This window comes from Dermacentor albipictus, chromosome 3 (genome assembly GCF_038994185.2).
Source record: "Dermacentor albipictus isolate Rhodes 1998 colony chromosome 3, USDA_Dalb.pri_finalv2, whole genome shotgun sequence".
Taxonomy (NCBI): Eukaryota; Metazoa; Arthropoda; class Arachnida; order Ixodida; family Ixodidae; genus Dermacentor; species Dermacentor albipictus.
The window spans coordinates 59869514-59894517 of record NC_091823.1 but is presented as its reverse complement, the minus strand read 5'-3'; the positions used below and the strand labels follow the sequence as shown (position 1 = coordinate 59894517).

The 25004-nt window shown below is 47.3% G+C and overlaps 1 protein-coding gene across 1 annotated transcript in view; it reads left to right on the top strand.

Moving 5' to 3' along the window:
* LOC135898755 (salivary peroxidase/catechol oxidase-like) overlaps positions 1-25004 on the top strand; it is a 217239-nt gene that overhangs the window by 129640 nt on the left and 62595 nt on the right. Inside the window, exons 2-4 of the mRNA XM_065427888.1 lie at positions 11765-11968; positions 17617-17817; positions 21605-21822. Of these exons, the coding sequence (XP_065283960.1) occupies positions 11765-11968; positions 17617-17817; positions 21605-21822 (623 nt within the window). The remainder of the gene's footprint in view (positions 1-11764; positions 11969-17616; positions 17818-21604; positions 21823-25004) is intronic.

Here is a 25004-nt window from a genome sequence, read left to right as displayed (position 1 = left end):
AAGTGTGTGAACACGGGTCGATTTCCATTTGAAAGCAACCAGCCCAGGTCCTCCAAATCATTCTCTTGGATTAGTGCATCTAGTACCTTTGCACTTTTGTCGCGGCAAAGTACAACTTTAGCTCTGTCCTCTGCCATCAGCACACAATTGAAATCACCAAGCATAACAATAAAAGCTCGGTTTTCCCTTCAGTACCTGAGCACAGTAACAAGAAAGAAACTTTGCAAGGATTTAGTTGACGTTATGATGCCAGTGCCACTGTACCGAATGAAATACTATGGAGGCCCAGGACAAGATGTTTTAAAAAGAGTTAAAAAGATGCCAGTGAGAGCAAGCGTAAAGTCGTTCTTCTTTAAATTGCATACATCTACCCTTCCGGTCAAAACATGGATAGCCGACAAAGGAATATCTGTACCATGGACGACCAACTGTGCGCTATGTAACAAGCCGGAGACCATTGAGCACGCTTTCATTGAGTGCTGGGATGCAATTTTTTATTGGGATGTCTTGCAAAGAACTCTTAAGGAACTGCCGATAACAGCACAGGGTATACGTTTCCTGCCGGTAGACAGCCATCAGGGCTTTCCGTATGACATGATAATGCTCCTGGGCCTCCATAGTCTTTGGAAGACACGGATGGCGGTAAGGCACGCCGATGTGAATGCGCGCCCAGCGCGAGAAAATTTTGTTGAAAGCATTATTTTCATACGTGAGATATATCGTGTACAGGCAGATCCGCCTGACTGGTTGGGTAATCTTGATGAATTAGTGAATTTCAAGAAATTTTAGCTTGTCACGTTGGTCCAAGTAGTCCAACGTGTTTTTATGTATGTCATTTTGTGAATAAAGAAAAAAAAAAGCGGTGTGGTGAAGTGGTTAGAGTACCCGACTTGTGAGCGTGAGGACGTGAGTTCGACTTCCGTTCTCGGGCCCGTTTTTTTTTTCAGTTCATTAATTTTTTTATTATGGTATAAATGCCTAATTTAATTAATTCCACCTTTGCGGAGCATCGGAACGAATTACCGTTAGTCCCTTGAGGACCATCGGGCAGGGGCAACTGTTAGTCCCCGAAGGAGTAACCGCATGGGGAGTAACAGTTCATCCCATGTCAGTTCGTCCCCAAAAGGACTAATGGTTGTGGCAAATCAGTTAGTCCCCAAAAGGACTAACCTCCCTACCCCTTTTAGTCCTTTTTTTTCTTAGATTGTAGTCTACTCATCCGTAAGAAGTGAAACGTTACGAATATTTCTAAGGAGGATTGAGGTACTGATGTAAACGTTTTCATCGCAGTGCAGCACGCTGTGGCCACAGACCACAAGAATTCTTAGTGTGTCAGGTTTGTTACGGTATTGCTATATGGCGGCTGTGATAACGTGCATTTTATATTAGCTTCGAAACACAATGCCGATTGGGAATCAGGAAGAAAACGTCTCCAAGCGGTCAGTGACTGCAGTGACCTACGGCCCTCAACTTTGGCACACTAATTGCGAAGTCTTCGCAGCATCCGACATTTTAAGCGTCCGTTACGCTGCACGTAGTGTTTAGCATAAAACTAACGATGCAGACATATTATATTATCCTGACTAAACTTTACAAGCGTTTGCAGATGATAAACAAAATAAACTTGTACTAGTATAGCTAATGTAACCTTTTTTTTATTGTCCAAGCCGAAGATTGCCGAAAGAGATGGATGGAAAAAACAGAGAGAGAGAGAGAGAGAGATAGAGATCAAGAAACCAGCGCGGTAGGACGAAGGTTCGCGAACAATGCAACTCACGTCGCCAAGGGCACCAGACGCTGTGTGCCAGCATAAGTCTCTAGGGCACCGATTCAATACGTGGCGCTTTCAGATAACGGTTCAGTTCATCGACTTGGCGCTTTGAATAACTAATCTTGCGTACTGACACACAGGCCTGATTTCCACGATCGCATTCTTTTACGTGCCCCGCAGGGGTTTAGGCACAAGTTTCCTTTGTTCGTCATTATGATGCTATCGTGTGATCTGTACCCACTTGCAACTGAAAGCAGGACCCTCGCAGTGCTTCACTTAAGAGCGACAGCGTTGCGCTGTAGGCATTGCTTCAAAAAGATTCTCACGGCCATTCTTTGTTTACGTCCGTCCTGTATACACAGGTTGTCCCAACTTTCATGCACCAAAATTTAAAAGACATGCAACTGCCACGGAACTGGACAGAACCAAGGCAACGTTGTTTTCTGTCGCTTGGAGATACTCAGATTACTTTTTTGCATATTGCCTAGTTAGATAAATAGTATTAATTAATTACTCAACTTCTCAAATATTATATATAAATGAAAAGTGTCCACGAGAAAATTGTATAGCGGCATGAAAAACTCCGGGACAGCTTTCTATTGCGCAATACGCACTACATAAAAGAGTTTTCCTGAGTGTGAAAGAAGCCCGCGAATACAGGCAAAATTGGCGCGCGACTGGCCGCTCGAGGCACTTTGCGTGTATGCGCGGGCTTCTTTCACGCGCAGGAAAACAATTTTGTGTCGTATGTATTGAGCAACAGAAAGCTGCATCGAGAGCTTTTTATGTTGCTCTAGAATTTTCTCACTGACACTTTTAAGCTAATTATAATTTTTGAGAAGTTCATTAATTAATTAAAACTAAGTATGCAATTAGGTAGAATGCAAAAAATAATATGAGTATATCCAAGTGACAACAAACATCTTTGTGCACGATAGTTGGAATACCCTGTATAGTGGCCGGACAGTAATGAATGGCCGCGATTTTACATCTCCTGTTAATTTTCGATAAGATTTAGCCTTACGTCCCTTTTGATGTGTAATATGAGTTGCATTTTACAAAGACGGGACCACGGAGGAGAGGTATATAAATGTCGAAAACAACAAGGTTTTTTTTTTCAGAAACCGGCAAGGACGCTGTCATTAAATGGTACTCGATGAAAGACGTTGACTTCACATTACTTTTGCTACTAGTCAATAATGCAAAACGTTATGATGTGATCACTTTCTACCGGCCAGGCCTACTGTGCCTGGAAACATGCACGTTATGGGAAGAAACTATCGGGTATTGTAGCAACATCGAAAGGTTTCAGACTTCCAAGGAATCCCATCAATTATAATGCTTCCGCTTTGTGATTTGACTTCGGAGTCAACCAAGCAGTAATCGCTCTAGCATGTATAACTATGTCTTGGTGATAGCGTCAGAAAAGCGATTTCAAGGACACTACCACAGCTTCAGACACGCACTTGACCTTTTGAAAAGCAGGGAATTGCATATCTACTAAGCACGAAAGAAAATGCCTTAGTATAAATTGATCGACCACACGGGCCCGCAGGAAACATTTGAATATTAAAGCATTTAATCAACCTTTTTATCTTGCAGTGCAATTGAAGAAATTTTCTTGCGTTGCAGAGCAGGAATGGCAGTCAGTACAGCGTCAGTGCGATATCAGAGTGAAGCGTTACTGCCTGACCAGGTAGCCTGTGCCTGGCATGTTGACCCCTTGTAACTCTGGAGCATCAGTACAACCCGCTCCCCCCCCCCCCTCCTTTTTCATTTTGGCATTACGTATGGCATGTAAGCAATCATAGCTAAAGCGTGTACTTGACGCGACCGCTGCACACAAGACTTGATGCACAAGATTTCGCATACCCTTCAGAGATGGGCTTGAGAAAAAACATAGCCACTGTATGCGTGAATCAATCCTACTACACATGTCTCGCATGCGTCCAGGACTATGATGAAAGGCGGCACGCCGGGACAGTTAATTAAGCAAGTCCGTAAACCACAATGACTGAGCCAATCATTCAATATACCCGCACAGAGTCCTTTCTGGGGCTACTCCCATGTACCTTGTCCTTCTCTTTTACCTCTTAGTTCGTTTCTCTTTTCTTTCTTCGAATGAAGTGGTACTGTTTATCGCCTGGCCATCCGGTGCTGGATGTGGTAGCTATCATCGCCATAGAGTCATTTAGACAATTTGCTTAGCTAAAAATCAGCCATCTGGTCATGTGCCGCTGTCTGGTCTCCCCGGAAGAGTCTTCAGTTTGGCTATCACATCTCGAGGCTCGAGGCACCGCACCGGGATATCAATCGACGCCTCCTCCGGAACCGCTTTCAAGGCGTCGACAGGAAACGTCACGAGAGCGACCGCGCGGCTCACGACACGCGGCGCGCCATGTCGTGCTCGTTCGCAAGCGCGTCTAACGAGCGGGGGGCGACGGTACAGCGTGACGCCAGGGTGAGGAGACGCGGCCCGATGCGGCCACGTAACCACGACGATGACGACGAGGTCGACCGCGGAAACGCCCCGCACGCGATCACGCCAAGATGCGTGGGTGGTTGCGCTGGCGCGATGGAGTCGTGGCTGCGCGGATGTGGGTCGGCGGAGCCCTGGGTGCCGCGCGCTTCTGTGAGAAACATTACGTGCTTGACAACATTAACCCCGCGTGGGAGCCGGCAGAGAAAGCAGCGCACTGCGACGGTCTTTGCTGGGCACGCTGCTGCCAGAGGAGGGCACCACATACGCTGAGGTCCTCGAACGGTGACGTGGAGCGAGATGCCACTTGGTTTCATTCGTAAAGTGTAGTTCGCAGTAACTGTAAAAGAATGACTGCGTAACATAATAAACACGAAAGACAGGGAGCCTAGAAAGTCAGGCGAGAGCCGTTCGTGCTTTCAACCACGCGCGCTCCGTCACCAGTGCCACTGCCCCCGGTTTGTCACGTGACTATCCGGTGCTGGACGCAGCAGCAGTCGTCACAAGCGTTCAGAATGCGACCGCCATGCCGTAACTTTCGTAGCAAAGCATTAGGTTGTCTTGTGTCGTGCTGATGTCCTGAGAGAGCAGTTGGTTGAGTGACTCTCTTAAATTGAGACGGCTGCGTGCTTACTTCTTGCTGATGCACGTTTGACATATAACATTATCTCGACGCTAGGTGTCTTAAAGTACACGTACCAAATTTTGAAACACACAAGGCTTCTACAAACAAACGCCAGCCCAAGCACAAGACACAGGCCCATTCAATATCGGGCAATCACCTGTGAACCGAAGGCATTAAGTAAAGCGCGCATCTCCTCAAAAGTGTATTACTGCGGCGACAAAAACAGGTCATAAAAACGCCCACAGAACGCCTACATTCTAAATATTAAAGAACAAACAAGAAAACTCAACCTTGTGGCTTCATTCTACCGTAATAGAGCTTGAATCGCGGTCCAAGATAAATGTCATCTTCGTGACAGGCTGCCGGTTGAGCACTGAGCACATTCCCGGACTTCGCACAACATGACAATTCTTTATGGCCCAGACGCTTTCTTCTCTCACGCATGGCTCACAGTACCACGCCCGCTTTATGCAGTTTTTCTTTGTTCTCGGTCCTTTTTCACTGAAGCTTTATTCTTTCGAAGGTCTGAGTTGTGCCTTCTTCACATGACTTTACAACTCTAAAGTGGGCTTCCACAGATACAGTCAGTAATGTATTGCTCTGTTTGCGTGTTCCTGTCGACCTTGCATGAACCGCGCTCAAAAGCATAGTTTTCTTGAGAAGGGCTGCTTCTTCGGCCACTCAACTTATGTCACTCTAGAGCAAGGAGCTCACGTTCCCAGCGTAGTTTTTATTTAAGTTTTGCGTTGATTGTAGCGGCAAGAACGCCCATATCTGTGCCTTCCAGTGCGCGGTCACTTAGGGACATAAAATGCCTTGAAGCGCTCTGCCCGACTTGCTTACAAACACCTTCCCTAAAATGCTATTTTTCTAGAATCCCCAAGACGGTAATATTCCTAGTTTGCTTGGTTGTTATGGATTAGAAACTATGTGTTCAAAGCAAACTCAACTTCGGCCGCGTGTGCACAGGAATTTTTCACACTGAAACTGTGAACCATTTAGGAACGCTGAGGTAATCCAGAAACACAGCTCGTCACTGCCTGTTTTAAGGCGCGGCCACACGATGTGAAAGCCACCCGATACGCGCCTTAACTATACGGGTTGGTTATCTACGTCCTTGAATTTTCCCCTAGGTGTACGGCTGTCTAATTTATCTATTCCTAACTGTGGACTTGTCTTGCTAAACGAAGTTATGAGTGGAGCTTCCTAACCCGAGAGGCAACGTTGCACAGATTTACCTCTTCAGGTATTCTGCTGAGTACTATCGTTATGCGGAAGAACATTTTCGGCCTTCATGAGAATGCCCCGGAGTACCTTGCCTTTTATATACATAGCAGCTGCTGATTTCGTTTCGTATACGCCACTCGGATACATAAGAGAGAAAGGTTGAGTATGAACAACGGCAGCATGTATGGGTAGGCAACGTTACTCTCATCGCTCCACTCCCTCCCCGTCTACTTCCTCTGGAGAGCGTGTAGTTGTAATACCAACGCATAAAGACTTGGCCCGCTTTGGGTCACTCAGCTACTATTCTTTTTCTGTGCACTGGTATCCATTAAAAAAAAGCGCAGACAAGCGAACGCACGGAGCTTGGATTGCGAAGCCAGGCTAAAGAAAAGAAGAAAAAAAAAGAGAGAAAGATGGACGGCCAGTAAAAAGCACAGTCGTGCCGACGCAGCTTTTCGATCGTGTTCTTTGAAAAACGTTGGCGGTTCTAAAACGGCAACGAGTTGCGCTTCTTCAAAAGCTAACTCGGGCCGCTTTGGGATCGTATACAATAGCTAGCAGACGGATGCGCGCAACTCAAAGGCCACAAGGCGCACGCGTGGACAAGTGATGAAGAGGAGAGCTCCACAGGCGATGTGCAGCCGGCGAGACAAGTGGCTCGCGCCCATTTACCTAATGGCAAAATTCAATGGGAATGGGCTGGTTTCTTTGCGGCCAGCGAGAGAATTCGGAGCTGCCGGAAGCGGCCTCTCACTCTCCGCTGCTGCCGCCGACTCAGCTACCGCTCTAGTGGTGCGTGCACGTTTGTCCCCGCTGAGAACTCGTTTGTCGTCCCGTTTCCTCACACAACCAACCACTTTCTCTCGCTACGCTTTCGGTTCGGAAGCCAAAACAGATGCCCCTTTCTCTCTCTTTCTCTCTTTTGCTTTACGCCACTGAATCTTAACACTCCTAACAACGTGCCTGTCGCTGTTTTTTTTTTTTTTCGACGATGCTGCCTCTCGACCTCCGCCTCCCTCTCCTTACCTGGGTCGTTGTGTTATCTTACTCCCGTGCCAAAAATCCTCGCGCTCCAGCATCGCACTGGTGCAAAGAGTGGGTCGCAATTAAAGCGGTTTCACAGCGCTCTCGGCTATGCAGTTGGGAAGCAGTTTGCGTTGCCGAGTGTAAACGTGCGTCTGCTCGGTCAGTCGGTCGGTTGCACGGAATCGCTAAAGTGCCTCTGGTCCACTCGCCGTCCCGCGGCGGCGACGGCGCGCAATTTGCGTTGCCGTGTTTAAACAGGTGTATCTACCACGCTGAGCCTGGTATGCACTTTGTCGCGTGGGAAGTTCACGTTCCCGCGCTCGCGTACGTTCGCGCATAATTGCAACCTCGGACATTGTCTCCCCGGCTGCGCTAGCGCTATCTTGGGGCGGCACGTTTAATGCGCCGGGAGCGAAGGTGAAACGGTACGCACGGCTGGCGGGTTGAATGAATTTCAATTGGTGCTCCAGCCTTTGTTTCCTGCGGGGGTGCCAGGCGGTCTATCTTAACCAAGGTTATCTTGTTCTTTTTTTATTTGCAAAAGAAACGATAACTTCTTTGTTTCTCTTCACTCCAGCCTTCCAGTTGTTGTTTGTTCAAACTGCTCACGTTTTAAGATCCATGAACTTCAACATGGAAAGTGTGTTGGAGCGGAAGTGAGGAGACGCAGGGGAAACGTGAGGGCATATCGAAAGGTGAGAGTACGAGATCCGGTGCGAAGTGGCGAAGTTGGGAAAGCACGTAAAAGGAGTCGTCATGCTAGCACTGATCGGTCAATGCGCTGTTTCGCTGCAGTACTCATTTGTAATTAGCTGGAGAAGAATGGGTTAAATAGCGATGTTTGTGCTGTCTCGAAAACATATGGTGCATACGACATAGAGTTTCTGCCTTCTACCAGGTCTTCCGAATAGTCGAGATTATTCTCGCTTATACAAGGCTGCCTTCATAATGGATCGTTCTTGCTTTACACAACAAACAACGAATGTAGGCCGCTTCCGCACGGAAAATTTCCAAATGTGTTAATGATTGTCGCAGGGGTTTCTTCACTGCAGTGCTTTCATGTGATGGAAGAAGCCTCTTCAACGGTTTGGAGAGAGAGGCGTTTTACCGGCTTGTAATGAGATTGGATGCCTCTTGAGCCATACCAATGCCCTTGTTTCGACCACATCCCTTACTTACTAGTTGCAGCCAGATTATAGTAAGCATTAACAAAAATGAAGAGGTCGTAATTAAAGATAAGCAATTTTTCTATTCAACGCTGTGTCGTAGGACAGAAGGGGTTGACAGTGCGCCAATATCACATTTTCATAGGTAACAGATTATGTTCACCGGCGTATTAGAAGGCAACCATGGCTTCAAATGTATATTACGCTCGAACAATTGGTGGTAAATTAAAGCAAACATAGAAACGGATAATTGTACCGAACAGAAATGTGAACATATGGCCACGATAAGATTTGCCGAAGTAAAGCAAGCCAGCCATCGACATCACACGAACAAAGAAAACTAGAAACTGCACTAACGCAGGTTTTCATACCCGTGGACTGTTTCTCACTGGCATGCCTCCTCGCTGAATAAATCGCTACTATCCCTTTTGGCCAGCGCTTGTTCTTACGGATGGCTCAACGCACGAAGTGTTCTTTGTTAATATTTTTTTACTACCCAGTGCCAAGTTGTGTACCATCTCAGTTTGAAACAAAAAATATAAAGAAAAAAAAAGCAAGAAACAATAACAAAATCTCAACTATCCGCCAAGGACACTTATAGGTGAACGAACTACCTGTACATCCAAATGTGAAAAGGGCGGCCAGGAAGCATGACAGTACATTTGGCGACTGCCTTCGCGAACATCCGCGCATTTATTAGGCAACGTGCGGACAGAAACGTTGGCTAGAAAGTGAAATCGAGACGAAAATAGAAAGCGGACAGTTGCCCCCTCTGCTCGCGCTCAGCGGGACCTTGCCAGCAACGTCAGGCGGCCCCGAGACGTCAGCTGTAGAGGAGATGGGCGGCTGGCCGGCCGTAACGAGCGTGTAATGCGCTCGCCGCCGCGTCAGCGGGGTCAACTCTGCGAGGTCGCCCAGCGTGTGGTCGATAAATACGTTTTTTACCGTCTTGTCAGCCACTGTCAGATGCAGGGCGCTTCACCTCCGAACGCGCGCGCACGCGCGTGCTTTGCTGCGTAGTTACGAGTGCGTGCAACACTGCCTGAACGTTCCGTAACACTCGGTGCACGGGTGCGCGCCGCTTCTGCGGCTCCTTGCTTTCGCACTGCTCGTGCGCTGACGACCGGCGAGAATGGGACGTCAGATGAGAGGCACTTTGCTGTCTTCGGTCTCGTTTGTTTGTTTGCTCGTCCGTTCTCTCCGCGCGTGTAGCAGCTAGCTTGTATGCGCTGCTGGCTTGGCTGCCGGTGAAGCGCCACGTCCGACAACACGACTCATCTCGCTCTCTGTCTCCCGACAGCGCGACACCGTCTCTTTGCCTCAATGTTTGATCGCGTCGGCTCTGCGCGCTCGTGTCGACCTCCTCTTTCGTGTCTTTCTTTTTAGACAAGGATGCAAAGGAGATACACAGTCGAAACAGCGGAGACGAGAGCATTTGAATGAATGGAGTAAGCGTTTTTCGCTCTGGAAGCACAGCGACGTGCCTCTTGTTGTTTCTCTACTCGATAGGGCTGCGCGTTTGTTGTTCCGCCAGCGCGCTTTGTCTTGCCTTACTTTCAGGCTCTTGTTGCGTATTGAAGTCACGACGTTGTTGCATTTGACGTTATCGCGTACGCAACTGCTGCTTTTTCGAAGCGCGGCATAACACAACAGGATATACAATTCCACAGCAGCATTATACTGCGCTAGCACTTACGCTGAACACCTTTTAATAGCTTTCACGGAGGTTGTTGGTTTTGCGGCAATATCGCCCACCATTTATGTCTTCGAATAGCACACAATATTTTAAAAGAATATCTCGGGGCATTGCATTGTAAAAAAGCCATAGTTGCACGTAGTGGAGAGACAGCGAGCAATGCTTCTAGTCGTATGTTGGCGCCGAATAATTGACGTAAGCCGGGCCTTTGCAAGTCTCCAATCAATTTACACGTTTGTTAATTACCCTGGAAAAGCTGAATCATACCTTCGCTGTCCGCTCTATTCCAATATGAACAAAGCTTAAGGAGCAGATGCAGCCTTTCAACGCGTCTTACAGTAGACGTAGCACCAGCGTCCTGTACATAATATGAATAAATGCATACAGCTTTTCTCTGTTCTGTTCTGCTCCGTTTTCACTTCGCACGCAACCCACTACGCGCGATGGCGGCCCCGTCAAGCTTCAGTGGCCTCAAATTGAAAAGAGCAATCAGGCGCACAGCCCAGAGGCAATCGACAACCTGTCTGCCCAGTAAATGGGTTTTCAGAAGCGTAAGCACCATCCTCGCCGGCCTGAATATCGGAGAAGACCTGGGTGGAGATCTGAAAAAGACTAAAGCTCTTGACGCTTCGTAGCCCACCAGAGAGGAATTCTTATGGCGTGAAAAATCACTCGTAACAGCGCTGCACACGAGAATTTCTTTAAAAAATCCGCAACGTATATAGAACATTGAGATTTCTTTAAAACTAATAAGTGCATCGTTGTACGGACCTTCTCGTAGCCGCTAGCTTAGAAGCCAATGTTCTTGAATGCCTCTACAAGAAAAGAATTGCAGAGAAAGCCGAAGGATATTCACAAAAATTAAACTATACAGTCTATATACTTTCTTCTTATAGGCTTCAAGCAGACTTCTTTTCCTCCTTGTCGACATGACATCCTTTCTTTACGTATACTGTCTAGCGGCAATATACAGAATGGATGCACGGCTATCGTCACAAGTCATTACAAAGTATATGGTTACGAAGTAGAGGGTCTAGCGGAATCCCGCCTGGTTAGGGAAAATCACAGTGTGTATTATTTACAATGTGCATTTACTTTGGTGCATTAGATTCATCCTTATCTAATATTTCTGTCTGGCAACGCATCAAATGCCATATTCGCAAAACTTCTAGTTCGTAAATGATGTTCACCGCTGGCCGGCCATCGTATGGAATCAGCTCTTACGAAAAGTTTTAGCGAAATGCCCTTCTTGAGAGACTAGCCCAGGATTTCACATTACCCTTTGTTGGTGTAGTTGGTTACCCTTCTGCAATGGAGATAAATACGACGACCGATGTATACACGGGTAAACAGCAGGTCACTGCAGAGTTGTCCTGTTCACTCGCTTGTGCCTACATTCTCGTTTTCGAATTGTCGGCCAGCCATTTATATGCATTCCACTTCGCGAGCTTGTTGTCGAAAGTTGCTCGATTAATGCACTGCTGTATCTTGTATCCCAGAAAGGCCACTCTGCCACTTATTTGCACGATTAGCTGTACACAAGTGTTAGCTTTAATGAAGACCCTGCGTGTGTACGTATTTCTAGCTAATGGCTCATTAGTGCCTTCGTTTATTTTACGCGCTTCTTTCCATTTTTCTGCCGCGCCTTCTTTCTTACCAGTGATACTGGGCAACCGTTTATGTGGCACTCGTTGTTATTTCATTGTGTTCAAGCTACGCCCGCGCAGTGAACTTCGCCATTCATCTGACGGCGTTATCTCTCTCCTCTGCGCAGGTACATGATAATGACAGCGACCACGCTGCTCTGTATCGGCGGCACACTGGTGTTCGAGGACTCGCGGCCGACGCCGTACAACCCGGAGTACGGCCCCGACTGCGCGCTCATCGTGACGACGACCAAGCCACATGCGGCCATCATACAAAAGCCTTCGCTAGCGTCGGCGGCCGGCCTACAGTACCTGTCCAATTTCGTGCCCCAGTGAGTATAGCGGATAACGCGGTCCAGCCCGCGAAATCCTTTTTTTTTGTTTCTTCTTTTTTTTCACAATTTTCACAATTTCAGAAAATAACTGCGGACTCTTCGTTTGATGACATTCTAGAGATTGTTGAGACACGTGTAGAAACAAAATAGAAACGGGACTAGATGCTACATATTCTGCTATAGGCCATGTCAAAGTCTTGTTTCTCCGACTTGATCAGATATTGACGCAATCGCTTTTTAATAGTTTTCTAATTACTAGTTGTTTGTAAGCATAACCAAGGATTGGTTGCTAGGCGGGCTAGGCATCCCGCAAGGGTTCGGACACCCTCTTATCATTCGTGAAACTGAAAGAAAGAAAAAAGAGAAAGAGAACGTCCTTAATACAGCCCAGTATGGCGCCTCCTAAGCGTGCACCGGGACTAAAGCCGCTTGTACACCGTTTTATAGACAAACTGCAAAGCGTGAAGTCACGAAAACGCCGCGGTGCTGCGCCTACGTATTCCGTGTGGCCAGAGAAAAACAAAAACAGAAAGAAAGAAACCGACAAACTTTAACGGCGTGCATTTTATCTGAAGACAAGGTTAATACACGTGGCCGACTTACCAGTATTCAGTACGTTGTCAAACATCATTGTTCAAAGCGAATAACAGTGAAGAAGAATGGCAATGCTATAGTTACCTGCTCGGCTCGCCTTAATTATATGCATGTTTGTTTAGAAGCAAGAGGCTTGTCGATGAATTATCTGCGTGTCGCTGTCATTGTATTAAGTTGCTGTTACACAGCAAAGGAAAATCTGAAGCTAAGTTTGACCGGTATACTAAGAAGAAGCTCGAACTTCTGACAACAAAAGAGGCACGGGATGACAGGTGCACCAAGGGTACAATTTTTGTTGCTGTTCAGGTGAAAGATTCAGGCAGCAACGCGTGTGATTACGGAATCTGCACCTCTAAGATAGCAAACAGGCTACTTTTGCAGAGAGAAAAAGTTTCATGTGCTGGGAAACGAGAAAAACGAAGGCAACACAGCCTTCTAATTCTCGGCTCATACACCGCGACATTATTAGTCAAATATATATATATATATATATATATGATATCCACGCAACCAGATCTTTGGGGTATTTCCCGTGAAAGGAAAGAGTTGTATTCGAACACAGGTTATACTGAATGCATAGCGGGGAGCGTCGGGCAGGAGCTATAGTAACTGACGCGCTGGGCAGGGTTGTAACATACTTCACCTTACACATAAATACACAGAGGCACTCACGTATAGTGGTCGCATTCGCAATGTGGGTGCAGTTTCGAAAGCCACAGTGTCCGCCTCAAGGAAGTGTGGCTCATTTAAGGGGACCTATTTTTCCCTTTGCCAGTTCGCGTCGTCAATTACGATCATGGTAGTGCCAACCCCGCGACCTATGGACACCGAGCAGCTGATTAGTCACGAATGCCCAGCTTTTCAGAAGCGGCTGCTGCCGCGCACAAAAAAGGAACAGAAGTCGGCCAGCATAAATTTTCTGCAAGCGCGAAAAGACCAGAGCACGCGTGGGCAAGAACCGCCTCTATCAGTGAGGCGCCGCCACCACGACAAAGTAATTACTTTCCCTTAGCCCGCGCGAAAACGAACTCGCTCTACAGCAAGCGCAAATCATGTCTCCATGCACGCACCTGTTTCCTTCGGCACAGGAGCTACTTCGCATTCTTGCGCACTCTGTCAATATAGCCAAGAGGGAACGGGGTGCACTTCGCGCTGTACGCGTGCTACCGGGTTGCCTCGAAGGCGACTGAACGGCACGGTAATCAAATAAAAATGATATCCCACGCCATAGGTGGACACGGCGGGCCGTCGCCTGGCGATGGTCGGCGACGCAGGCCGTTTTACTTAAGAGTCGGAGGAACAGTGCTCGGAGCTGTAGATACATAGCCGGCTTTGCATCTACCGGTGTCACCAACGGAGCTAGCTCGTCGCAACCACTGCCTCGGGCATGCGAAAAAGCTGTAACTTCGTCGGAGGCCGCAAGAAGTAGCTGCGGCGATTGCAAAATCTCGTCGCTATGACTTAATGCGACCGAGCACAGCGGTGCGCGGCCTTGCTGGCAGGGGTCCCGTGGAGGATGTGTGCCACAGTCATCGTTACCTAGAGGATGTCTGCTGCATGCCTCTGCAAAACGGCGCAGTGTTGTGGGAGCCACAGCTTTTGCTTGTCAAGTCAGACGTTATAAAAGAGCTGTTCGTGGTGCCCGGCTGGCCAGCGCCAGTGCCAATTCGCTAACCTCGACATGCTACATTCGGTTGCCAAGGCGCAAGCAGATCAGATATTATGAGCGTTGTTATTGAATTCGGTCCATGATCGGCTGACATATTCTGTAGCTATAGCATAGCTAGCGTTGCATTGATATTGAGAAGCGGAGTACAATATATACATATATATATATATATATATATATATATATACACACTGTTTTGTTCTAGTCCTTGTCTCCTTCCTACAGTATTCTTTCTCGAATAGCTGTGAAATAACAGCGCGACGAAGTCGAACAGCAGTGCGAAGGGCATCCAAACTGCCATTGCCTGCTTACTGAGAACATACACAATAAGTATACGCTAATTTACTAAGTTTAGTTTGCAGTCATTCAATTGATCAACTAATTAATGAAGCAATCAATTATTAATCATTCAATTATTGGGAGAAAAGGAGAGTTGGGGAAAGGTCAGCAGAGCAGTGTGGTCGGAGTCTTGTATAAACACAAATTTAGCTTTTCCCATACATTCCCTCTCGATGGACGCGCACATATGATGTTCCTTGCATAAAACTAAAACTGGACTTCGGAATAGAGTACATGGTTCGCGTTTCGAAATAAGGGTGAGGTTACATAAGATATGTTGCCACAGTTGTGATATACTGCAAGCGGTCCGTGATGGGCTGACATATTCTGCAGCTACAGCATAGCTAGCGTTGCATTGATATTGAGGAGCGGAGTATAATATACTCTGTCTCTCTTCAATTTTGCCAAAGCGGACAACTAGCTGATGCGTAACTTGTCTTACTGTTGAAATAACTAATCGCGCGGTAATGCGATAGATCCATCGGTAGGTCACACCGTTCGCGACTCTCAATAGTCCTTGCATTCAATCTTCCTGTAACATGTGCACATAAATATATTGTTACAAAAATAAAATCTCCTCTTACTTTTCGTAAATGCGGCAATCGAAAAGGCATCTGCGCTGGGAAGCCTTTAACCACCGGCTGTATAAATCCACCTGAATGCGGTAGCTGCAACAGGCGAGCCACGCGCAGTCACACCGGAATGCGTGGCAAGATCGCAACTTGTGACAACGCACGGAGCGGCCGTGCAATGTGCCACAGAGATAGTTTATGGCTCCTGCATTAGGCGGTATAGGAGCACCGTCGGCTCGCCGTCCGGTATAGCCTACATAATCAATTAGCCCTTCGAAAAGAGCAGGGGTGCTTGCAACTCGGTCGGTATACGGGCGCTTATGATATATAGTGGCGGCCGGTTACACTTTAGTCGCGACGAATACTTAATTAGCTCACTGAGTGCGCTCAGTTTAATCATATGCCTTCGCGAGCCCACCAAGGTCTTGACACAAAATGTGGCAGCAGCTTAATAAGAGGAGTGCGCAACGGGAACGCTTGACGAAGGAAACGAACCCTTCGCGTTATGCCTCTGGCCACACGGCGACGATGGCTGAGCGGCTGCACGTTCGAGGTCTTGACTGACCACCTTCGAGAACTGGACTCACTTTCCGTCTAAAGCTATGTCCCAGATATTGTGATTTTTAGAACGCTGTGCAGCTGATATAAGATGAAATTGGCAGCCACATGCAGCAGATTGACCGCTTCAGGCAGATATGTGCCCTTAACCCTGCCATTATTATGAAACGTGCGTGAATGTTTAGCTTAAACGCATTAATTTTTCGAGCAACACCGGTCATTGGACGATACGTTGCCGGCTCTCGAGGAGGCAATGGCGAAGTCGCGAACACCTAACGGGATCGCAGCGGGCGACTTCAATGCAAAACACTCGGTATGGGGTCCCCGCACGGAAGATGCGCGGAGAACCCGACTAGTTGAATTCGCCATTGCAAATCGCCTCTTGGTATTGAATGACCCGCAAGCAATACCGACACACGAGCCCCCGCTACTGCGTAACAAATGCAGCACTGTTAGGGCTCTCAAATATCTACCTTCAATTACCCTTCACGTATCCGCAAAGCGAGCTCAAGTATCGTATACAATGCGCGAAGCATACTCAGGAGCATCAACACGCGTAAACGAAGAACAAGAAGAGCAGGACAAATACAAACAGAGACAAAGCACTTTCGCGGGTAGATAGTTCACCGTCACAGTTTACAGACAGAGTCAAGTTGGCGGCGAAGTAAACTACATTAGATTTGCCCCGCCAAGCCTTTACAGTGACTACCACAACAGGCTTGGTATTGCGTCATCGATCCCGTAACGGCCGGCATCGGCTGTGCGGTGACCTCAAGAAGTGCAGGAGAGGGCACCACGACCCCGACAGAGAGGACAGAGCGAGAACCACAAATGTGTGCAAAGGCGGCAAACAAACGAGCTAATACGCATTACCAACGGTAACGGTCGCGAGCACTACAGCTTTTCGAAGCAACCCGAAGGGGTCGCGACGTGATCTCGGGGTGCATATTTAGAACGTAACGAGCGCTGCCATAAGCCGCCCATGCATCGGCCCGCATAGAAACACGCGACTTGCCAAGAGTCAGCCCCGTATTACTGTGGGCACGGCGGTAACCCTTGGTCACCTCGCTTTGCCGAATTTTTTTTTTTTCGTTGTGAGCTATGCACGTAACACCACCTTCCTCCTCATCCTCATGCATTTCCTATAAGTATGACGACACATGACACTTAAGTCACGAACATGCGCGCTCGTGCTGTAAGGAGGCGAGCGCAAGGCACCACTCTCCGTATTCGCAAGGAAAAGTGGGACGGTGGGTGAGACGAATCATCGTTATGTTGAAGCACCTGCGGATAACCTATTTGAGAAAAACTTACGCTCCCAGACGCGGCGCTAATGTAGTGGGAACTTTGACTCATACAACATTCTTATTTATTTTTACGATGTATGCAGCAAACAAGAGCTCCTGTTTGCTTCCGCCATTTCGGTCTACGCGAGTGTTTACTCTCCAGTCATATTTTTTATTTCATTTTGCGATATACTATGTTGAAACGCCGGTGTTCTATGAAGGTTGTGAGACCAGACATCGGCCCCAAGCGTTGTTTAAAAGTAAAAACGCGTTCAGAGAGGTTTCTAAGAGCTCATACGGCTTTTAATCACGATTCGTAGCCCGGAATGGCTTGCACGTATGGGGTCTTAATGAGCTGCGCAGAGCACTTGTGCTAGCGAAGACAATATTAATGAAGGCGGTCAGACAATGACAAAAGTTTACCACGGACGAAATACTTTTTAAATCCTGTCCTGGACATTACGGGCGGCCATACCGAGTTCAGATTGCCTGCAGTAGCAATAAAACGAGATGCGCGCCACAGTAAAAACGAGACGCGTTTAAGATGAGAAGACGTTTCGATGCAAAGTACCTAGTATGTGCAGTTCGACGTGCCGTCCAGATTCACCTTTTGCATCCTTTGTCCAGGCTGAAAGCGGTGACGCTGACCGAGGGCCAGCAGTGCATCACGTACGACGACGTTAACCAGGCGCTGATGGAAGCCAAAACCAAATTCGGCGAGAGCGTGCCGAACGAGATCTACGAGCTCTCCTCCGACACGCCGACGCCTGAGCACGTGACCGTTCCCTCCGAGATCATCCTCGATGCCTCCAGGATACTCGCTCAGAAGTGAGTACACACCACATGTGACCCGCTATACACCTGTAGACTATTTTGAGGAAGCGCTCCAGTGCCGGCCATCGAAGCAAATGCACGGCCCTACAGTTGATTCCTATGCGTGATAATGGTTGTACAGATGCATTAGGTTTTTCGTGGCCATGTTAGTTTGAGGTCACTGCTCCCAAAACTGAAAAATTGTTCGCGTAACAGCCCAACCTGGCGGTGCCCTATCTATCGAAAATAACGTTGTCTATAGCCCACTTTAACTGTTCTTAGTTGAAGTAGGAAACTTGAGCTAGTATAGTGGTAGTGGTATGTATACATATATATATATGTATATATATATATATATATATATATATATATATATATATATATACAGTGAAAGCTCGTTAATTCGAACTTCAATAATTCGAATTTATGGATAATTCGAACTGTACGATTTGGTCCGGCCAAGCTCCACAGAAGTCTATGTATAAAAAAGTCCGTTAATTCGAACGCGAGAAGGTTCCCTCACGGATAATTCGAACTACGCTCGCCTGGCACATAGCCAGAGAAACGCGCCTACTGCCTACACACAAGGCTGTATTGCCTCCGAAACGGAGAGAACGGCGAGAGAAGGCAAAATCGGAAAAAAATCTAACCGACGCGGGGTCAGCCAGAAGGCAGCGGCGGCTGCCGCCTCTCCGTTCTACGTGACCTCCGAGACTTCTTGCCCGTTGCGAATCTCAGAGGCTTTGCAAATCTTGTACAGCTGCTAATGTTGTGCGGAGATGGCACGGCAAGCTGCAAAACACAGCGAATCAAGTACGTCGCAGCTGCGCTTGCAATCAAGAGCCAACGAATCAGGGCCTTCGCCACCTTCACATGTTCAGCGTCTTTGTCTCGGCAGTCTTCATCGGTTGTGCACCTCTGTTTTCAGCTTAGGAGGTATCGGCCGTCGCGATTCATCGTGATGGTGTTAAGCCTCGGCTAACGTTCGTTTCGGTGGACATCGGTGGTGTGGCACAGTCGGACCCAAAGCTTCGACTTGAAAGTGGCATGTGCCCACGGCACACGCCATCACTTTCTGACGCGCCAAATTTCTGACATGCCCTACTGCTTCCAAATCGCAGTGTACTGTTGCCCTCCTTCACTTTCGTTAGTTCGAACTTTCGTTAATTCGAACTGAAGCGGCTTCCCCTTGCGGTTCGAATTAACGAGCTTTTACTGTATATATATTCTATATATTCTATTCTATATATATATATAGATATACAAGTTCGTAGGAATGTGTAGTCAGTGAAAGAATTTGTGCTGCTACAGTAACTTTTCACGGAAAAGAAGCCGACGGACATGTGCACAAATAATCTTAAATTTGTCAATATTTGTTGAACACAGTGAATTGTGCGCTTATTTTTCTTTCAGACTCTCAAATAATAAATAACAAAGCGTGCCCCGCAGTAGCTCCTGAGGCGCAACATGGCCTAGCTACATGCTAAAGAAAAGCGCGACACCACGGGAACGCAGGCATATTCTGTGTATCCTTCTGCCTCTTTTTTTTTCTCTCTTAGCAGTCTGTTACGTAACAACTATCACGTAGTGTGGCAGTGCAGTACAAGAAGTACAGGCATGGGATTCTCAGATAATGAAAAATGGTACTCTGGTAGCTGCATTCACGTCAAGTCCTCGTTAACTCACGACGAAAAAAACAGCGTAGTAGCAAGGTTTCTATCGATATTGAAACTTTACTGCGACACGGTATAGCTTCCGCTTCTTCTTGTGCCCATTAAAGCAACGATATAATTAATCTACTGCACCTTAACACTCAACACACGTGATACACGCGACAGACCTGGCGTAAGCTGTTGTCGATGCGGAACCCGTTCTTTGCAGCCTAGAAGTTATTTCGACTTCAGCTGGCCGTATTCAGCACCGCTCATTTTATCAGCTGGGAGCGGTTTTAAAGCCTGCCGACCTCTAAAAGGCACAGACTCAAAAGCTCTACGCCGACCTCAAACCGTTTATACACCCGCTACTCGTATTTTGTCCATCTGATGTTTGCTCGATAAGATTTTTCTGTCGACATCGACATGGGCTAGCACAAATGCAGAAGCAGTCAGCGTACATGGCTTTAACTGTACGAAGCCTTTTACTCGGATCAAGGTATAAGTTCGGCCGAGTTAGTTAGTAACGCCCAATAGCTTTAGAGCTGAACGAAAATTGTGTCCTTGCTCGCGTCCTTGTCCATGTCTACCCAACCTACTCGGTAAAAAGCAAATTGGGACGGTAAGCAATGATTATGCACGCCTATGTCGACATATGTATTGTACTACCTTATTTGCGTATATGCAAAATAAAAACACACTACTCCACTGAAGGGCGTGCTAACCGGTTAGGTGGCAAGGACACCTGTTTAGTTTTGGAGCAAAATATACAGGGTGACCATTTTAAAGTTTTATGGAAATTTTTAAAAATAGCCTGTTGCACGTAACATAACTCTGCTGCTTGAGCTGGATTATTCAGATAGGCGGGCATTCATTGCACGAGAAATCGAAACGCATATTCAACTGATTAACAAAAATCACTAATTATCTTCTGATTTAATTAATTTATGGCACATATTGCATTTTACGAATTGCAGCCGGTGACTTTGCAAGGTGTATCCACTTGGAATGAATTTCCAGTATGACACATGTTCGGAGATACGCGCCATCAAACTTGCCGTAAAGATATGCACTGTTGTTCCACTTACGTTTTTAACGAAACGCTCTTTTATGCATGAAACACAAAAGTAACTGGAACGCTCATGCGTTTCGTTCCATATTTTGGAAAATAATACCTCTAAACTGCTGTCATTCTGGGAATTCATTGCAAGTGTATACGTCTTGCAAGCTCACCGGCTAGAATTCGTAAATTGCAACATGTGCCGTAAAGTAATTAATTAACAAGTTAATTCGTGAATTCTTGTTAATTAATTGTATCCGTGTTTCCATTTCTCATGCTGGTAATGTCCGCCTCTTTGAATAATCCAGCTCGAGGATAATAATTATGCTATCTGCCACTGGCGATATTTAAAGAATTCCGTAAAACTTACAAATGATCGCCCTGTACATAAATATGTTATCTACCTTCGTCATTACGCCTTCTATATGACTATAGAGCCACTATCTGGGAGAACGACATACCAACATACATGAGAACTCTACTTATCTAGACAATCCGACTAAGAGTTCGCCACTGTACGTAGACCCAAATGAATTAAACCATTATTCATTCATTATGCATTCATTATTCATTATTCTTTATTCAAGCTTCATTATTCGCAAAAAGTGATTGTCAGCCAACCGTAATATTTAACCGGATAAAATCTAAGGCGTACAAAGCTCAAACAATTCTAAATAAGCTGGGCGCTCGAGTTGTGCGACGACTCCCTGCACTCGTAGGAGCACTGTAGCAAATGAAGTATACAGAATTTCCCGTGCTCATGTAGGTCCATCATCACAAGGCCACGTGACGCTCACTATCTATTTCACTGCTGAGTTTAGGAAGAATGTCGCAAACTGCTTCCTAGACTCGGCAGTGAAATAAACAGTGAGAATCGCGGGTTTTTTTGGTCCTGTATCTCTATGAGCACGCGAAACGTAATGAACTTCATTTAGTATCGTACTATAGTCCTTGTGTGCACTTGTGCACCTAACTCACAGCCCATTCCTTCTAGCGCGATCCCCCAAAAAAACGAAAATTCTCGTCCCCATGCAGCGATGCCTCCGAATTCGCCCGGCGAGATGTGAACGCGCGTCTCGTATCGTCGCAGGTTCTCACTGTCGTACCACGCCATCGTGTACGGCCTGCCTCAGGTCGACACCTCCAAGACGCTGGTGAAGGACATCTGCCCAACCTTCCTGAAGCCGGTCAAGTGCGAGCTCAGCCGCTACCGCACTCTCACCGGAATGTGCAACAACCTCGAGAACCCGTCGTGGGGATCCGTGCGGTCGGCCATGGTGCGCTACCTGCCGCCTGCCTACGCTGACGGTACGCATCCCCCTCTTGGTTATTTACCTGACAACCATCAAGGCTTACTTCGGCGTAATCGCGTGCAACGCATTTGAACCCAAAAGTGATCGTGGTGTGTAAGCTGCGATTGATGACGTAACTTATTATGCCGTCACCCGTGAACGATTCCACCTACCCCTTATTTGCTGTAGTGAGGGAGAGTTGACTGAGAAAAGAGCAACGACGAGCCCGGAAGAAACCGCGGTACACATTAGGCAGAAGTGTATACATTCTTGCTCGTCTCCCTAGCGCCACTCAGCGATAGCAAAATGCCAATGAACTAGATAAAAAGAATGGGCTAATTCAGTAACACAGTAGTTTACAATGACGAAGTTACGCAACAAGGATGTAGATTCATTATGTGCTTTACAAAAGGATTCATTAAGCAGGAGCATCGGTCGTGCGCTGCGCTTCTCGCGAACTCGGGTGAAACTTGTTCAGGATGTATCGGTGGGCTAGTTGATTGGTCGTTATTGTTCTAAAGGCAACGCACTTGTGTAGACACGGACAAACACAGAGCGAGGCTACCCTGCGTTCGATGCAGAGGCCTAGAAGACGAAAACTGACGAGAGTCTCACGCCTGTCGCGCGCCATTGCGCTAGGTGGATCGTTGCTTTTTAGAACGAACAATAGCAGCCAAGCAGCGTGAGACCCACTGTGCGATGCGGGTAGTCCCGCTATGACCGCAGTGTCGTTCTCCACAGCTCCTCTATCAACATCCTAGTCAAGCGATACCAGTGTAATAATGCCAGCACATGCACGATGTAGAAGAAGACAGTGTTGGACATGACCAATCGAAAAGTTAGGCTTTATGATGCAATACAAGTTCACGAAACCAGCGTGCCAGAAGTGCGGGCGGCTGCCTCGTGAGATAGTAAACTGAAAGTTCACGGACTCCTCCGTGGCCGTATAGCCTTTGTCACTCGATTTATCTTCTTTAGGCACATTGTCGCGCGGTCATTGATGAGCAGACATATATATTAATGAAATGTTACGGCACCCGAACAAAAAGGAAAGGGCCTGGCACCGACCTCGACACCGGTCAACCTGCAAGTCTGTAGCATAATAAAAAAAAATGTCCGACGATTACGATACTCCCTAATGCGAAATTTGAGCGCAGCTATATACATGTTTTTATTTCGCGATATATTGAGTCAAGGAATTTGAGACCAAAATCACCACACCGACTGACAGGGGGCTAGTGCCGTCAGAGCCTTCGCAGAGGGAAGGGCATTGTAAGAACGCTGGTATGATGAGCGGCATCGGAGCCAGCTGTGTAACAAGGCGACGATGAAGCCGCGAGCAGTGGCACGAGCGCGAGGGGCAGTATGAGAGCGCTGGCATGATGAGAGAGCGATTCTTGATTGGGGGGGGGGGGGGGGGGAGGGAAGGTGGGTCTAAGTGCAGCGCGGTAACTGTCTCTCAATAGAGGACACCTCAACGCGCGAGCAGTGGCACGAGCGCGTTTCCACGGTTACGCCGGGGGCGCCTAAGAGTTGTGCTCTAAAACAATATTTCCAAAACACGAGCACACTTCGCGCCGCGACTGGGGACACTCGGCTTGCATACGCATGCGCGGCAGTGTATTCGCCCTTATACTACACGGAAAGCTTTACGCTGAGTACTCTGCACTTTCCTCGTGGCCCGACAGAGTGGGAAACGACCTCGTCTCAGGTCGAATACAGAGCCCCGCATGCAAAGAAAGCATTCGCCTGAGGCTCTCTCGCGGCGTGGAAATGGGCCACGCGGCTACGCCACCGCCAGTGGTCGTACGGCCTACACAAGGACGGCGCTTCGAGCGATGCTCTTTCAATGGGTTTGTGAGAGAAACTTGAGGAAAGCAAAGCGAGATCAAAAAAGAAGGAAAAATAAAAACCATCGGCCCTCTGCCAGTGCTGCCGCTAGCTACGCAAGCACGCAACGTAATAAGAAAGAAACCACTGAAGTAGCAGCGGTAAGATCAAATGAGCAATCTAACTTCCCTGAAGGTACACATACCTCGCTTTACACCAGGTGGCTAAAGTTAACCTGTTTCTGAATCTTAGTGTTTAATTTTGTCCGCTGCAGCCTCTATGAGAAATAGAAGCTTAGCGCAAATAAAACCACGAACACAAGGGAGACAGACAAGGACAAGCGCTGTCTCCCTTGTGTTCGTGGTTTTATTTGCGCTAAGCTTCTACTTCAAATATGGACGACCAACTAGCCCAACAGTCAACTCTACTAGAACTCTATGAGAAAATTCGCGATAAGCTCCCGCATGTGCATTAAGCAGGGGAAAAAATGTAATTCAGAGGCCCTTGAAAGTCTAGTCTGGCCTTCGCCTTCGCGCAGCAGGGTTCAATACGGAGAGCATTGCTTCTTTCTGCTTCGTTTCCTGGCTCGGTGTTGCGTGACAGGTCAAGTGCAGCAAGCAGCCAGCTGTTTCCGGTCCTGTGTTGACAGCGCTCGATTAGTTGGCGGAGCAAGAGACGCTGCGGTGACACGTTACGCAACACATATTTTGTTCTAGGTGCTCTTTCATAACGAGATCGTCAAGCAGTGGCGGCTGAAGAGTAATTAATGAGATATTTTTTACGTAAATCAAAAGGGTCCTTGAAAAGTTGGCTTTCGGGCACTATGAGTAACGTTGTGGAGTAGCCTCTCTTACCGCAAGTCACAATTCGCGGTCTTTTCTTTATGCGCCCTTTTTGATGCTCGGCTCCGACGACAGAAAGAAGTGCACCCGTTGCGCTCCTGAACACTCTCTCACATCGACTGCGCCCGTTCAAGCGAGGCGCACATTCACACTTTGCTTGTTCAATTTTTCATAGATAACTGGTCAGCACGTTTGATTAAAGGGGCCCTGAAACACTTTTCTAGTTAATCATATAATGGCCTCACCATTAAAGTACGTCATCCCCTGAATATCATGCCGCAAAATATTTTAGAATCGTTCACTATAAGTTATCACACCGATAAGCTGCTTTTCCTCTCTTTTCGTCTCGGCTAGCGCGCTGAAAGCTAACAGCGGGAAAGCCAAGAGGGCAAAGCCTCGGCAAAAGGTTATTGTCGCGGGACGCGTTTGTCTTCGCTACCCAGCCTTCCACTGCTACCTCTGAGGTCACACGCAGCAGACGCAGCTACGCGCAGTGCGAACATTAATTTTTCTGTCTTTTAGAGCA